Source organism: Scyliorhinus torazame, chromosome 19 (genome assembly GCF_047496885.1).
Source record: "Scyliorhinus torazame isolate Kashiwa2021f chromosome 19, sScyTor2.1, whole genome shotgun sequence".
NCBI lineage: Eukaryota > Metazoa > Chordata > Chondrichthyes > Carcharhiniformes > Scyliorhinidae > Scyliorhinus > Scyliorhinus torazame.
Genome location: NC_092725.1, coordinates 70602765 through 70618129, shown reverse-complemented (window position 1 = coordinate 70618129; position 15365 = coordinate 70602765). Strand labels below are relative to the sequence as shown.

At 43.3% G+C, this 15365-nt stretch overlaps 1 protein-coding gene across 4 annotated transcripts in view; it reads left to right on the top strand.

Moving 5' to 3' along the window:
- LOC140396204 (tubulin--tyrosine ligase-like protein 12) overlaps positions 1-11671 on the top strand; it is a 90806-nt gene extending 79135 nt beyond the window's left edge. For all 4 annotated transcript variants that reach the window (XM_072484507.1, XM_072484508.1, XM_072484509.1 and 1 more), the window contains exons 12-14: positions 2239-2307; positions 4534-4672; positions 11358-11671. In XM_072484507.1, coding sequence (XP_072340608.1) covers positions 2239-2307; positions 4534-4672; positions 11358-11509 — 360 coding nt within the window. In that variant the 3' untranslated portion in view covers positions 11510-11671. The remainder of the gene's footprint in view (positions 1-2238; positions 2308-4533; positions 4673-11357) is intronic.
- Positions 11672-15365: the final 3694 nt, after the last annotated feature.

Below are 15365 nucleotides of genomic sequence, written 5' to 3'. Positions count from 1 at the left end.
GGATGAATGTAATGCGACATGAATCTAAGGTCCCGGTTGATGCCATACTCATGTGTGCGTAACTTGGCTATAAGTTTCTGCTCGGCGATTCTGCATTGTTGCGCGTCCTGAAGGCCGCCTTGGTGAACGCTTACCCGAAGATCAGAGGCTGAATGCCCTTGACTGCTGAACTGTTCCCCAACTGGGAGGGAACATTCCTGCCTGGCGATGTTGCCCGATGTCCGTTCATCCGTTGTCGCAACGTCTGCATGGTCTCGCCAATGTACCACACTTCGGGACATCCTTTCCTGCAGCATATGAGGTAGATAACGTTGGCCAAGTCGCATGAGTATGTACCACGTACCTGGTGGGTGGTGGTACCCATGTTGATGATCTGGCAAGTCTTGCAGAGATTGCCATGGCAGGATTGTGTGGTGTCTTGGTCACTGTTCTGAAGACTGGGTAGTTTGCTGCAAACAATGGTTTGTTTGAGGTTGTGCGGTTGTTTGAAGGCAAGTAGTGGGGATGACCGTGGCAAGATGTTCGTCTTCATCGATGACGTGTTGAAGGCTGCGAAGAAGATGTCGTAGTTTCTCCGCTCCGGGGAAGTACTGGTTGACGAAGGGTTGTGTCCCGTGTTTGTCTTCTGAGGAGGCTGGTGCAGTTTTTTGCTGTGGTGCGTTGGAACGGTAGATCGAAGAGTTGAGCGCCATATCCCCTTCATATTCTCAAGTTGTCTTGATGATTCTGTCATCTACACGAGAACTCATGAAATTAGTTCTTTTTATAAAATCAGCCGGGGTTGCCGTCTAGTGGAGCCTTCATTTGTTCTGCTCTGGTTCTTGTGTTTCCTCCGTGACCTTCTCTACCTCCTTTTAATCGTGATGAATCCGCCCTGGCTTTCACCTTCCACCTCCACATTCGCCAAATGGCCCATCGGCATTTACAACATGAATCTGCCATTGAAAACATGCCCACGTTGCAAAACACCTCTGCTCTGCCCACCAGAATGGCCCCAGGTTATCTCTAGCTCACCAAACCTGCTTTTTTTCCCGTATCAGGCCTCTTTTCATTCCAACAAAGCTCGATACAAGCTTCAAGAAAAGTAATTCTTTCTCCTGCGCAATCAACAAACCTCTGAATTGAACACTGATTTCAGTAACTTCAAACTTTAGCTATACCCTCATTTACAAGCCTGGTTTAATTACTCCCCATAGCTCCAGGAAATTACATTTTGTCACCTTCCCAAACAAGCTACTCTGGCTATTTGCACACCCTTTATCTCTTCGGTACCTGTACATTTTGTCCATTATTTATCTATTTATTTTTATAAATTTAAGTACCCAATTTATTTTTTCCAATTAAGGGGCAATTTAGCGTGGCCAATCCACCTACCCTGCACATCTTTCGGGTTGTGGGGGTGAAACCCATGCAGACACTGGGAGAATGTGGAAACTCCACATGGACAGTGACCCAGAGCCGGGATCGATCCTGGTACCTCGGCGCCGTGAGGCAGCAGCGCTAACCACTGCGCCGCTGTGCTGCCCTCTTTTGTCCGCTATTTAATGAACTTTTATCCTTCCAATGTTCTTTTTTTGGCCATTCACATATTATTTCTTTCATTTATTAATCCACCTCTTCCACCTTCAGGTTTTCAGTTCTGAAAAAGGGTCGGTGCCTGAAACATTAACTTGTCTGTTTTCTCCTGCTGATTCAACGACTAAATGTTCCTGAAAGAAATGTATGACTGAAAGGGGTGCTTATGATCTTTCATGTGGAGAAGCATCTGATCTTTTAGGCATGGGAGTTGAGAGATTATTAAGATAATTCAGAATTGCTTTATCCCAAATCATATTCAATGATGTGTCAACACTAGGATTCTGTTGCAAAATTAATTGCAGCATTGATCTAATCAGTACCTGTTGGGTAGTAATTTTATTTTGCCTCTGACTATTAAGAGACAAGTAGAACTTTGGGAAGAACCACATGGCTATCAACAGTTCACAGCTTGCCAATCTCAATAATGACATGGAGAGAGAGTGGAAATACGAGACAGGTTAACGATTATCCGAGTGTTTTATGCCAAAGAATTTGAGAAGTGATGGGATTGCAGTAATCTGATACCATTGCAGTTTGTATTCTAACAAAAGTGAAGGGCTTGCTCCACAGTATCAGTGTTATGCTATCTTTACTTTTATTGTATTAACACACTGGCTGTGACATACTGGTCTTAATTGCTAAATTGTTCATTATTCACAGGTTCACTACAATGAGTTTATTCCAATGTTTGAAAAGCAGTACCCCAAGTATCCTTGGAAGAAAACAGAGGTGGGTTCCAGTGACTGCATCTTTTCAGGTTTTCATGACTGTGAAACATTTCTAACATGTAATCATTGAGTTTTTGTGTCGGGGCAGCCAGCTAGGCCATGCATCTGGTTATGTAAGAAACATCAGCAGCAGGCTGAGCTGAAAAGCTATAGCAGGCTCCTGTGGTTTTAGGGCAAGTCCTGTATAAACTGGACAGTTTCACCTGCATAAGGCTGGGTCCAATATCCTTGGATAGTGCTGTATGAGAGGGTATAAATTAATTTGACGAGGGGAGAGGTATCAGAATCCTGCAGCAGAGGCAAGGTGCAGAGAAAACTGGGAGGGACAAAAAATAGGACCAAGAATAATGCAAAAATATTTAAGGAAAAAAGCTAAGCTGATCATCATGGTGTTGGAAATATGTATGTTAATGAGAGGAACGTAGCAAATAAAACTGGCAACTTACAGGTGCAAGTTGCCAGGTGAGGTTGTGATTTGGTGGCCGTAATGGAGACCTTGCTTAAACATGGACTTGAATGGGAATTAAACATTCCTACCAACAGCATATTCGGGAGGGATAGGGAAAGAAAATATTGACAGGAGAATTCATGAAGGATAACACAGTTCTGCCAAAGGTTGATACACCAGATGGTTCAAAGATTGAATCTATTTTGGCTAGAGTTAATGAACAGAAAAGGAGCTGTTACATTGCTGGTTGTTTACTATAAACTCCCAACTAGTGAGAAGGAGATTAAAGGAACATATTTGGAGGCAAATGATTGTGGGAATGAATATAGACTGAGGTAAAAGCATAGAGTGAAGGACAAAAAGAGTGAAGAATTTCTAAAATGATTGACAAAAGAACAAGTGGCAAAATGAGAGAAAGCCTTTGTATGCAGCCCGTGGTTAGGATCTGAAATGTCTTGCTTGGAGACAGATGGGAGGCAGATTCAAATGTGGCTTTCAATGGAGTATTGAATAAGCACCTTAAGAGAAGATTTGCAGGGCTAAAGGGAAAAGGTGGGGGAGTGAGACTAGCTATCGCAGTCATGATGGGCTTAATAGCCTCCTTTTATTCTGCACCGATTCTATGTTTATATATTTCCATGGCAATGTTTTTTTTGATGGAAGTTGAGAGGGGAAGTTCAGTTTTACGCTACCCTCTAGCTGAAAAAAAGCACTTCCTGACTTCATTCAGTGAGTTTATAAAGTTGCTGAATTTGCAAATTAAATTTGTCATTGAAAGTGAAATCTGATAATTAAAACCGCATGCATCCTTTTGCGTACATGATTGTTCCTGACTTCCAGTCTACCTCTGGCCCCGATATTGAATAATTAAAAACATGTAGTTTCATTCCTTCAGGTAATAATTTGTTAGAGATTTTAAGGAAATTAGTTATTGAATTTTTAAAAATGTTGTCATCCTTTTTTCTCTTCTAACCCTCCTCTTTATCCTTCTACTTGGACCTGATTGATATTGTCCCATAATTCCTTGGAGTAGCGAGTTGGGGCGAGGGCTGGGATGGTGTACTGCAGTTAACCGGAAGCTAGAAGTGCTTTTGATTCTTCTAACTTTTTTGGGTACCTAATAATGCGAGAAGATCAAAGAGTTGTCAGAGGTTTGTGGTTTATATGGTACTTTTGGATGGTTCCCGTTGCAGGGTCAACAGAAGTCTGGGAAATTGCCATGTGGTCTTTACCTGGGGTCCTATTGAAGGGGCTGCGATAGGACGGGATGGGGCAGCTCATCTTTGGGATTCCCCCCCCCCCGCCAGTTGCGGCGCCCTGAAGCTTAGAAGTTACATGCCATTGAATTCCCCCACCCATTTTAGTTCTCAGTCCGATCTCCTTTTCTGTCCCAATTCTTTAGTTTAATTCGTTAAGGAGATGCACAGCTGATCAGTTGTTAACCACAGATCCCAGATACCCTGTTGTCTGCATGCTGCCTCGCTAGTTTGCAGCTCTAGCAACTTACAGACAAAAATGTTTTGAGGTACAGGCTGCAGAAAAGGTCTTCTAAAGTGGGCACATTATGAAATGCTCTACTGAAACAAATTCCAGTCCAATATGTTCTACGTTTCAATGTGACTGTCATAAAATCAGATAGCCTCTGACTTAATATGAGCAAAAGCAAGTGACCTACTGTTTTCCAGAAAAGAATTATGCCGTTGTAAACGAAAGATGAGTCACTTTCCTCATGGCTTTACTTTGTCGATTCTTAAAAGCTTTTGCCATTTTTGCCACCAGGAAGAAATACTTAAATCATTTGTTGAACTGTTTCAAGTGGCGACAGCTAAACCTGCCCCTTTTGGTGTCTGCAATTATCCATCATCCCGAGCAATATATGCTGTTGATCTGATGTTAAAATGGGACACAGACAGTGATGGTAAGTATTTTTTTCCTTGGATCTTTGTAGTTAGTCCTGGATCCATACAGCCATCAAGTGAACAGTCAAACCAGGATGCGGATTATTTTTTGTTGGGCATCTTGATATGAGCTGAACTATGTTACCAATAAATACATAAGTGAAACTTCACTTTCTCGAAAAATGAACTGCAATGTTTTTCACTTACTTCACTTCAAATCCCTGTTGGAAAACTTAACAGTGAGTCTGTGCAGAGAGCAACAGAATTAACGTTTCACATGTGACCTTTTATTAGAACTGCAAGTTAAAAATGTAATAGGTTTTGAGCAAATGAAAGGGGGGGCGGGGGGTGGAGGAAAGAAGGACAAAAAGGAAGGTGCAATACGTTGCAAGGCAGGAAAGATTAAATGCCAAAATGTTTTATGGGGCAAGGCTAAACTGGATGGTAATGGGACAAATAAAGAAAGAAAAGATACTTCTAGAGGAGGTATGAATGGTAGGATCATGAATAGCTGCTGTTCAAAAGCCAAGTAAAGGAAATGGGGGAGAAATGAGAGGAAAACCAAACTACCAAAGCAAAATGGAATAGCAGTTATGATCTAAAATTGTTGAACTCTGTTGAAACCGGAAGGCTGTAAAGTGTCCAGTCGAAAAGTGAGGTTCTGTTCATTGGAATATACTACAGCAGGGCAAGGACAGAAAGGTCAGAGTGGGAGCATGGTGTGGAATGGAAATACCAGGGGGCTGGAAGCTTACAGACCAAATGGAGAAGTTCTGCAAGTGGTCACCCATTGGCCTCCCCGCATTGTGAACTGCGAATGGAAAATTGAAAGAAGTACAAGTAAATTGCTGTTTCAGCTGGGGAGGAGTGTTGGGGTTTTCAGCAGGAAAGGGTGGCAATAAGCAGTGATTGAGACAAGGATATCACAGCAGGATCAGTCCCTAAGAAAGTTGGGAGGGAAGGGGAAGATTTGTTTGGTGGTAGCATCACTCTGAAGGTGGCAGAGGGTGATCTGTTGAAAATAGAGGCTCGTGGGGTGGGAGAGGAGGAAAAGGTGAACCCATTATTGTTCTGGAAATGAGGGAAATAGAATGGGCACAAAGGCCCCTTCATTCATGGTGGCCAAGTGGAATCTTCAGTTCAGGAAAAAGGAAGATATATCCGAGGTCTAATATGGATAGCTGCTTCATCCAAACAGTATGCGATGCAGATGGAGATATAGAATAGAGTCCTCCGAGGAAATGGGGTTGAGGAAGTGTAATCAAGGTAGCTGTGAGAGTCGATGCTTACTGTCGCTATTGATTGACGGCCTATCCCCAGAAATTAGGGACGGAGAAGTCGAAAGAGAGAAGAGTCATGTGAAGGAAAGAAAAGGGTGGAAATTGGAAGCTAAGTCAGTGAAATTTTCCAGTTCCGGACAAGAGCAGGAAATGAAGCAATCATCAACATATCAGTCAGAGAGATAAGTAAGAGGGCTGGACTAGAACTTGAACAAAAAAAAATCCACAAAAAGCCATGCATAGCTAGATTGCATATGGATATTATTTGGAGGAAGTGAGTGGACTTGAAGGAGAAATTCCTCAATGTGAAAACAAGTTCAGCCAGACAAAGGAGGATGGTGGTGGATGGGGACTGTTGAACCTCTATTCAAGGAAGATGGGGTGAGCTCTTGAGGTGTCCTGGTGGGGGATGCAGGTGAAGACCGAATGGATGTCCATGGTGAATAGGAGATTTTTGGGGCCAGGTAACTGGAAAGTTATAGGTGACAGAAGACATCAGAAGCATCATGGATGTTGGTGGGAAGAGAGTGGACAAGGAAAGAAAAAGATAGGAAGAAAGAAGGGGCCAAAACGATGGGTCTACTCTGGTAGTCCTCTTCAGGGATTTTGGGAAGTAGGTAAAAGTGGTTTGGGGTTGCAGGACTATGAAGTTGGAGGCCATGCAGTAAGGAAATTGAGTCAGTGACGGTCCTGGAAAAAATGGTTGGGTGTCCAGTGGTAGGGGGAACATGATGAACATGGAGCAGGAGTAGGCCATTTGGTCCTTCAAGCCTGCTCTGCCGTTTAATTAGAGCATGGCTGATCTGAGAGTAATCCGCCTATGCCTGTTCCAAAGAGTTTGCATTTGGTCTCTGCTAAGTAGATGTCAACATTAGACAACATCTTTATTAGTGTCACAAGTAGGCTTACATTAATACTGCAATGAAGTTACTGTGAAAATCCCCTAGTCGGCACATGCCAGCACCCTGTCCGGGTACACTGAGGGAGAATTCAGAATGTCCAATTCACCTAACAAGCGCATCTTTCGGGACTTGAGGGAGGAAACCGGAACACCCGGAGGAAACCCACGCAGACACTGGGAGAACGTGCTGACTCCGCAGAGACAGTGACCCAAGTCGCGAATCAAACCCGGGTTCCTGGCGCTGTGAAGCAACGGTGCTAACCACTGTGCTATGTTGAATTGCGGGGCTGGATAAAGGGATCAATCTGAGGCCTTTATTCATGACAGATTTTCCGGGGCCGGAGAGGGGAAGGTCAGAAGGTATTGTGAATACAAGCAAGACGTAAAATTAGAAGAAGGGATGGAGTCAGAGAGGAGTGAAGAGGGAAGAGTACCTGGCCTGGGAAGGGGTGGGGGGGTCGGTTGTCACTACTTGAGTTGTTGAAGCTTGTGATCCTTCACACCTGAAAGGAAGGAAACAAAACATTTTCTGTTAAAATGCCAAGTGATGAAGGATGGAATGAAACGGTAAACTAGGACAGCTCGAGATAGTGAGTTTCTGCTGCTGAAGAGAGACGGAGAATGCATGTGTCGATGCATTGTGCATCTCAGGATGCAGTAAGAATAGGAATGTTGAATGTCTAGAAATATCTAATCTTGAGTGGATGTTTAAATCAAAGGTTGCAGTTTCAGATTGAATCCACGTGGAATATGTCTTTGAGATATCATGGATAATCAGTGTGAGACAGCACACCAAAACCCGGCACACTCTGGGTTCTTGACTAATTCTGACATAGATGGTAGGGCTCAAGTTCTTCAATCAAGTCAGAGTTTATTAAGTATCACAAGAAATACAAAGTTAATTCTTAGCAGCAATAGATATGCAGCAAGACTGACAGTTCCTGCTTCTGAGCTCTCTGGGGCACTATCTCCTTGTCTTCTCTTCCCTTCATTTACTGGAATTGGCTTTGTTGGCTAAGCTAGCATTTATTGCCCTTCCCTAATTGCCCTTGAGAAAGTGCCGCCTTGAACCACTGCAGTCTATGGGGTGTAGGTACACCCACAGTGCTGGTTAGTGAGGGAGTTCCTGGCTTTTGACCCAGGGACAGAGCAGGAACGGCAGTATATTTCCAAATCAGGAAGGTAAGTGACCTGAAGGGAACCTCCAGATGGTGGTGTTCCCATGTCTGCTGCATTTGCCCGTCTAGATGGTAGTGGACGTGGGTTTGGAAGCTGCTGTCTCGGAAGCCTTGGTGAGTTCCTGCAGTGCACTGTGTAAATTGTACACACTGCTGCCACTGTGTACTGGTGGCAGAGGGAGTGAATGTTTGTGGAAGGGGTGCCAATCTATTGACTATAGTCTGTCAGCTTTCTCTAGATGTGCCAGCGATATCTTGTAACCCCCTTTTTTCCCCCCATTGAGAGACCCTTACGATGCCACATTGGGGCATAATTGGCCCTGACCAATAAAATGGGATCAATTTGAGACCATTGATAGTCCATGGGCTCTCTTTGCCTCAACATATAAACCCTTGCAGTTGTTTCCTTTTTTTCCAAAGGTTTTGAGATTCACATTTCTGTTAATAGCTCAACTTCTGTAATTCTACAGTTGCACATTTGATCTTTTCCTGCCTTTTTGCAAGCAAGTCTCCATCTTTTCTATCTTTCACAAATGTAAAATATGTTATGATCCGTGCCCCTACATTGACGAATATCTGAGCCTTCGCCCATCTTCATAACTTCCCCTTTCTCATCATGGTTGATTTCATACACATTCTTAGAGCAACGTTGACAAAATGACATATTTCAACAAAGCTAACCATCATGCTTTGCTGTCCAGCTTTGACATTTCAATTTCTTAAGGAGATTATTACAGACAAACCTACTGACCCCAACAATTCAGAGCCAGAGACACTAGCTAAGGAAGAGAGATGTGGCAGTGAAAGTGAGTATTACTTGAGCAAGTACCAGAAGAAAAAGAGATTTACTGCTGTTTGGGGGGGAAAAAAGGAAATGCTTCGCGAGCCCCCAAGTGTGTATGGTATTATTACTGTGGTGTTTCAATTTGAAACCATGCTGTTTGCGAGCATAGAACACTGGTTAGCTTCTCACTACCTGCCGATGGGCATGACTGCCAATTTACAGGGTGCCCTGAACTAAATTAAACCATTCCTGGATTTCATAATTAACCAAGCTAACTAATTAATCAGCATCCTGGAGTATTGTGGACCTAAAATATTGTAGTGAGCAATCTCCTTCCAGTCTTTCAAATAATTGGCATATTTAAGAAATAGAATTCCGTTGATAGGGCTTTTACAATATCAGGACATTCCAAGTATGTACTTCTGAATGTTCTTCAAGCATTCGTTGCCAGATTATCTGTTTTGTATTGTGGTTGGATGAAGGATATCGAGACAACTGCCCCAGCTTTTCTTGGAATAGCACAACGTGTGTATTCTACTTGAGTTAGACATGGTCTCCATTTAATGGAGACCATCAAAGTCGGCACCTCCAACATTGCAGTATCCCCTCAGTACTGCGCTACAATGTTAGCCTGAATTATGTGCTCCCGTTTCTAAAATGAAACCACCCACGGCCATGGCAGACATCGCTGCTGTCCAGTAGTCATGGTGATGACACTGGACCAACGTCCAGAGGTTGAAAGGTCAAATACCAGCATCGCAGAATTTGTGAGCATGTGTTGGGGAAACAAATGACCACGCAGGATGCCAAATTGTTGCAAGGTCATAACTGATTTGTTCAAAGTATTACTAAAGGTGAGGGGTTGCTGTGGTCAAGGAAGGCTTGAGGGATGGGGCTGTTTGAGGGGAGCAGAGAATGCTGCGTGCTGATCTGATGGAGATCTTAAGTATCATCGGCAGTTCTGATTGTGTGCTGGTTGGGGGAAATTGTGCGAATAGTGGGGAAAAAAGGTGATTTTGGAGAGCTAGCAGACAGGGGCACCAGGGAAGAGCTGAGTACAAGACTGGAAGTTAATCTTGTCAATGTCCAAATGACTGAAGGAAGGCCTGGGGAATACATAGAGAGTGGGTCAGTAGCCTTTAATAACCAGAACAGCCGTTTGTGAAATTTTGACGAAAACACAATATCGAGAAAACACAATGTGCGGATATTAATAATACTGAAAAACAAGGCAGACCGAAACATTTCAGCAACATTTCAAAGGTTTTTACAAGAAGTTGTTCATGGTATGATAGTTTCTCACAAGTAAAATGTTTTTAAAAATTAAGAAAACAAAACAAACCATTTAATGACCATGATGATGGTGGTGAGTCACAGGTGGGTTGTTAATGAGTCGCACGCAGCTCCGCAGCCACAGGTTGCTGCCCCCCCCACCTACTGCGATCCCATTTCGTCTCCAGGAAACTGCTAAAAAAATGTGCTTCATTCATCCCATCATGTCCCCCCTTGAGTCATTTCAGGGGTACAAGATTATGGTGAGCTGAACCATTTTCTCGCCCCGATGCCAGCAGTAGAACTGAATAAGACAATACCCAGGAAGAATGGATACTTTAAGGGCATGCTGCGATATTAGGGCGACACTTTTGAGAGGAGTTAGGGTGAAGGGGGCGAGTTCAGGGGCAAGAAGTTGGGGGAAAGTCAACAAATTGGGACAAATTAATAAGTTTCATAATAGACAATGGTAATACACAGGTTTTGTCTTTCCTGATTGGTCAGTGGATTGGTTTGGTGTTTGTACCTATCTGATGTCAGTTGATTAATTTGATAGTTTACAAAATGTTTTGCAATATTTGGTTGCCAAGTGTACTGCATAGTTTTTTGATCTATCTGATACAAGAGTAAGGACCTTTGTTGGAGCTGGGGGTGGGGGGAAACACTCCTGTTGCCGTTGAAAACGGCATTGATCAACATTCTGGTGAGTGCAAATTGGGAGCGGCGGAGGGGGGGCAGAATGTCGGTTAAGAACAAAAACTATAATCCGCTAGCAGCATGGCCAGACTCTTGACGAAGTTTGCATTTGTTTTCTTAGTCCTGTTTTTACACATCGAAGGCTTTCTGTGTCATTCATTAAGTGGCAGTTTGAAAGAATAATATTGACTCCACCAGATGTAAATCTGCATTTTGAACTCCGTGGAGGGTTAGGGGATAGAGAGAGGGGAAACTGTTCTCAATTAGACTCTCATATTGTGTGACTATAAACAAGTCGCAGGACCACACACTCACACACTCTTGACAATATTTATATTGCTGGTCCCTTTTTATACATATGGGTAGCTCTATGTAGCTTTTTCCAAAGGGAGAGGTTTTGATTCTAGTCAAGTCTTGGAATAATTGGAAATCCTGTATTTGAAGAAGTACTGTTACACTAAATATATTAATTTTACAGATGTTTTACGGATCTCTGCTGGTTTCAATAAATGATCCCCTCCTTGAAGGATTTCAAATTGTATTTCAGCCTCTGCGCAAACACTTAAAATACTTTATTGATATTTGTTTTTACAGGAAAACTGATCATGCAGCCCCAAATTCTGGAGGTGAATTTTAACCCAGATTGTGCCAGGGCCTGCAAGTATCACCCAAGCTTCTTCAATGACATCTTCAAAGTGCTCGCTTTGGATGAAGTGGCTGATTGCCCTGTCACTCGTTTGAGCTAATGCCATGCAATCACATCTGCAATTGTTTGGATTATTTGCTGAAGTTGTAGCAGATCTTGCAGGTGAAGGAAGGTGGTTAAATCACTTAGCAAATGTTGAATGACTTTGGACATTAATTTCTGACAGATCTGTATGTTCTTAAAGAAATTCTGAATATTACAATCGTTTTGTTTTGAGTGTTTTTGAAAGGAAGAGTTTTTTTTCATTTTCTTTTGACTTGGCCTATCGTGATTATGTTTTTCAATTGAGGTTGACCTCCTTTGTGAGGCAGGGTCCTGAAATATAGCCTTACTTTCAGTTGACTTTGAGTCAGCACATCCCACATATGCGATCGGAAGCCGGATTCTGCATGCAGTGTGTCTCAAAGGAGCGTCATGTTTCAGGACAATGAAAGATGACTAGAAGGTGGCTCGAATCTAGACCTGAGCCATCAGTGGTCGCATACTAAAACGGGGGGAGTGGGTTAGTTTTTCTTCAGGGGTTTGTTCCTGTACTGGTTTAGCACAGTTGGCTAAATAGCTGGCTTGCAAGGCAGAACAATGCCAGCAGCGTGGGTTCAATTCCCGTACCGGCCTCCCCGAACAGGTGTCGGAATGTGGTGACTTGGGGCTTTTCGCAGTAACTTCATTGAAGCCTACTTGTGACAATATGCGATTATTATTATTATTTTGAAGAAGTAAGAGAAATGGAGTGATGTAGTGTTTTTGCTCACTGGGACCTGGGTTCATATACAACCAATATTGGAGATGGAGTTCACTCTTAATTAAAGGACCAATGTGAAAAGAGCCCTGTTTTTTCTTTTCCAATTAAGGGGCAATTTTCGTGGCCAATCCACCTACCCTGCACATCTTTGGGTTGTGGGGGTGAGACCCACGCAGACACTGGGAGAATGTGCAAACTCCACATGAGCCCTTTTTACGCCCGAGAACATTTAAGTGATTTAGTACTAATTGACCTTACCTTGGAGGTCTAATCTTTGAGTTGTAATATTTCACTGTCGGGTGGTCCGTGTTGGAAATAGGAAACAATCTCACCTGTAATGGGTTAGGAATGCTCACTAACTTTACATCAACGGTTATGATCCTGCGCGGAGAATTACTTGAGGGCCACCCATCACAAATTAAATCTATGTAGTTCATTTTTGAAATGTGCCTTTTTCTGCTTTAATCTGAAATACGCCCAGGACCCAGTAGGCCGACCAAGGCTTAGTGGTCAAAAAGGTGAGGCTTATTTATCCATAGCAGTTGGATATTCAAGCAGTGACAAATCAAACAGCAACAGGGATTAATTTTCAGCATAGCCCTTCTCGTGCTGAGTTCCTTCGCGAACATCTCTCCTCAGCTGAATTGTATCCCTGCCTTTTTAGTCTGGGATGAGTCATTTCCTGATTGAAGGCAATTAAGGTAATTGATTTCTTTAAGGTTTGTTGCTAGCTATGCTCATTCTTTCCTTGTATATAATTTCCGCTGTGCAAGAGAGCTCTCAAAAAAGCTTGTTGCTCGCATATCATTGCACTCTCACTCTGCTACAAGTCGTACTCCCTGCCTTGAAACCTAGCTCTACCAATATTCTAGAGCGACCACTGTATATCAAGGCCTAAAGATGCATGGAACAGTGCCTAGGCACCCAGACGAGGAGTAGATGGACTGTAAACAAAACATGGACTATATTATGAGCAGGACTGTGCGGCCGAGGTTGTAGTTGCGACAGAGGGTAGTGACCACTTTACTCTGCGTCTGCTGTATCTAATCTGGACGCCTGAAATTGGAAAGGGTTCTGTATCCAGCATGAATATTTGCATCGTGAAAAGTACCTGGAATTACGTCTCTGACCAGAACAAACATAGAACATAGAAAATACAGCACAGAACAGGCCCTTCGGCCCACGATGTTGTGCCGAACCTTTGTCCTAGATTAATCATAGATTATCATTGAATTCACAGTGCAGAAGGAGGCCATCCCGCCCTTTGAGTCTGCACCGGCTCCTGGAAAGAGCACCCTACCCAAACTCAACACCTTCACCCAACACCAAGGGCAATTTGGACATTAAGGGCAATTTATCATTGGCCAAATCACCTAACCCGCACATCTTTGGATTGTGGGAGGAAACCGGAGCACCCGGAGGAAACCCACGCAGACACGGGGAGGACGTGCAGACTCCGCACAGTTAGTGACCCAAGCCGGAATCGAACCTGGGACCCTGGAGCTGTGAAGCAATTGTGCTATCCACAATGCTACCGTGCTGCCCTTGAGAACAAATAAATCTACACTATATCATTTAACCGTAATCCATGTACCTATCCAATAGCTGCTTGAAGGTCCCTAATGTTTCCGACTCAACTACTTCCACAGGCAGTGCATTCCATGCCCCCACTACTCTCTGGGTAACGAACCTACCTCTGATATCCCTCCTATATCTTCCACCTTTCACCTTAAATTTATGTCCCCTTGTAATGGTTTGTTCCACCCGGGGAAAAAGTCTCTGACTGTCTACTCTATCTATTCCCCTGATCATCTTATAAACCTCTATCAAGTCGCCCCTCATCCTTCTCCGTTCTAATGAGAAAAGGCCTAGCAACCTCAACCTTTCCTCGTAAGACCTACTCTCCATTCCAGGCAACATCCTGGTAAATCTCCATTGCACCTTTTCCAAAGCTTCCACATCCTTCCTAAAATGAGGCGACCAGAACTGTACACTACTCCAAATGTGGCCTTACCAAAACATGGCAGAAATGTTTTCAAAGTAGTGTACAGTTTCACATCACTGAAATCAATGATAGCTTATCAATAAATATTAACAATATAGGGTAAAATGCAATGTCACATTCTATGGCTCCAATCTGTCGTGAATAACTTCAAGAAAATAAACAGTTGAGAAGACATTAAAAGTTGAAAGTCTCTGCAACAAGATAATGAAACGTTAATCATGAATTCTCAATTACTGTATAGAATAAAGAAATAGGAACAGGAGTAGGCTGTTCAGCCTCTCGAGCCTGCTCCACCATTCAATTGGATCATGGTTGATCCGACATTCCTCACCTCCACTTTTCTGCCCTTTACCCATAATGCTCGATTTCCTTATTGATCAGGAATCTACCTATCTCAGCCTTAAATAAGGACTCTGCCGCCGCAGCTCTCTGTAGCAAGGAGTTCCAAAGATTCAACGTTCTGTGAGAAGAAATTCTTCCTAATCTCAGTCTTAAATTGGCACCCCTTTATTCTGAAACTATGTCCTCGGGTCCTCAGGTGGGGAAGCATCCTCTCAGAGTTTACCCTGCCAAAACTCTTAAGAATCCAAAATGTTCCAATGAGATCACCTCTTGTTCATCTAAATTCCAATGGGTAGAGTACCAACCTGTTTAACCTTCGCTCATAAGACAATCCTGCCATGCCAGGGATCATCCTACTGAACCTTCTGTGAACCATCTCCAGTGAGATAATATCAAATAACTGGACCAAAACTGCTCACAGTAAGTTTAGTATTGGGACATCAGTTAAGAGACATTGGTTGGATTTTGTCGACAGCTTGACATTCCTGACATGGTAACTGGAACTGATCACGACTTCCACTTCCTTTTGCCTTTTCCCACGTGAGTATAATTAAAATTCTAAGTGCCGGTGGAATGCACATAAGAGATTTAAACAGGAGACACTTTTCATTGGTGAAAGCCACCATCAGCGGACGCCGTCCATCACTGCAAGGACACTGCACCACTGAGTGAGAATTGCATTATCTTAGTAGAAATGTCTGTGTGTCGTGGCCGAGCAGACCCACAGTTCAGCAATGCCCCCCTGCACATTCTCCTCTAGGCCAGGAGCTAAAACGGTGTAGGGGGCCCATTCCTAAAGATGATATA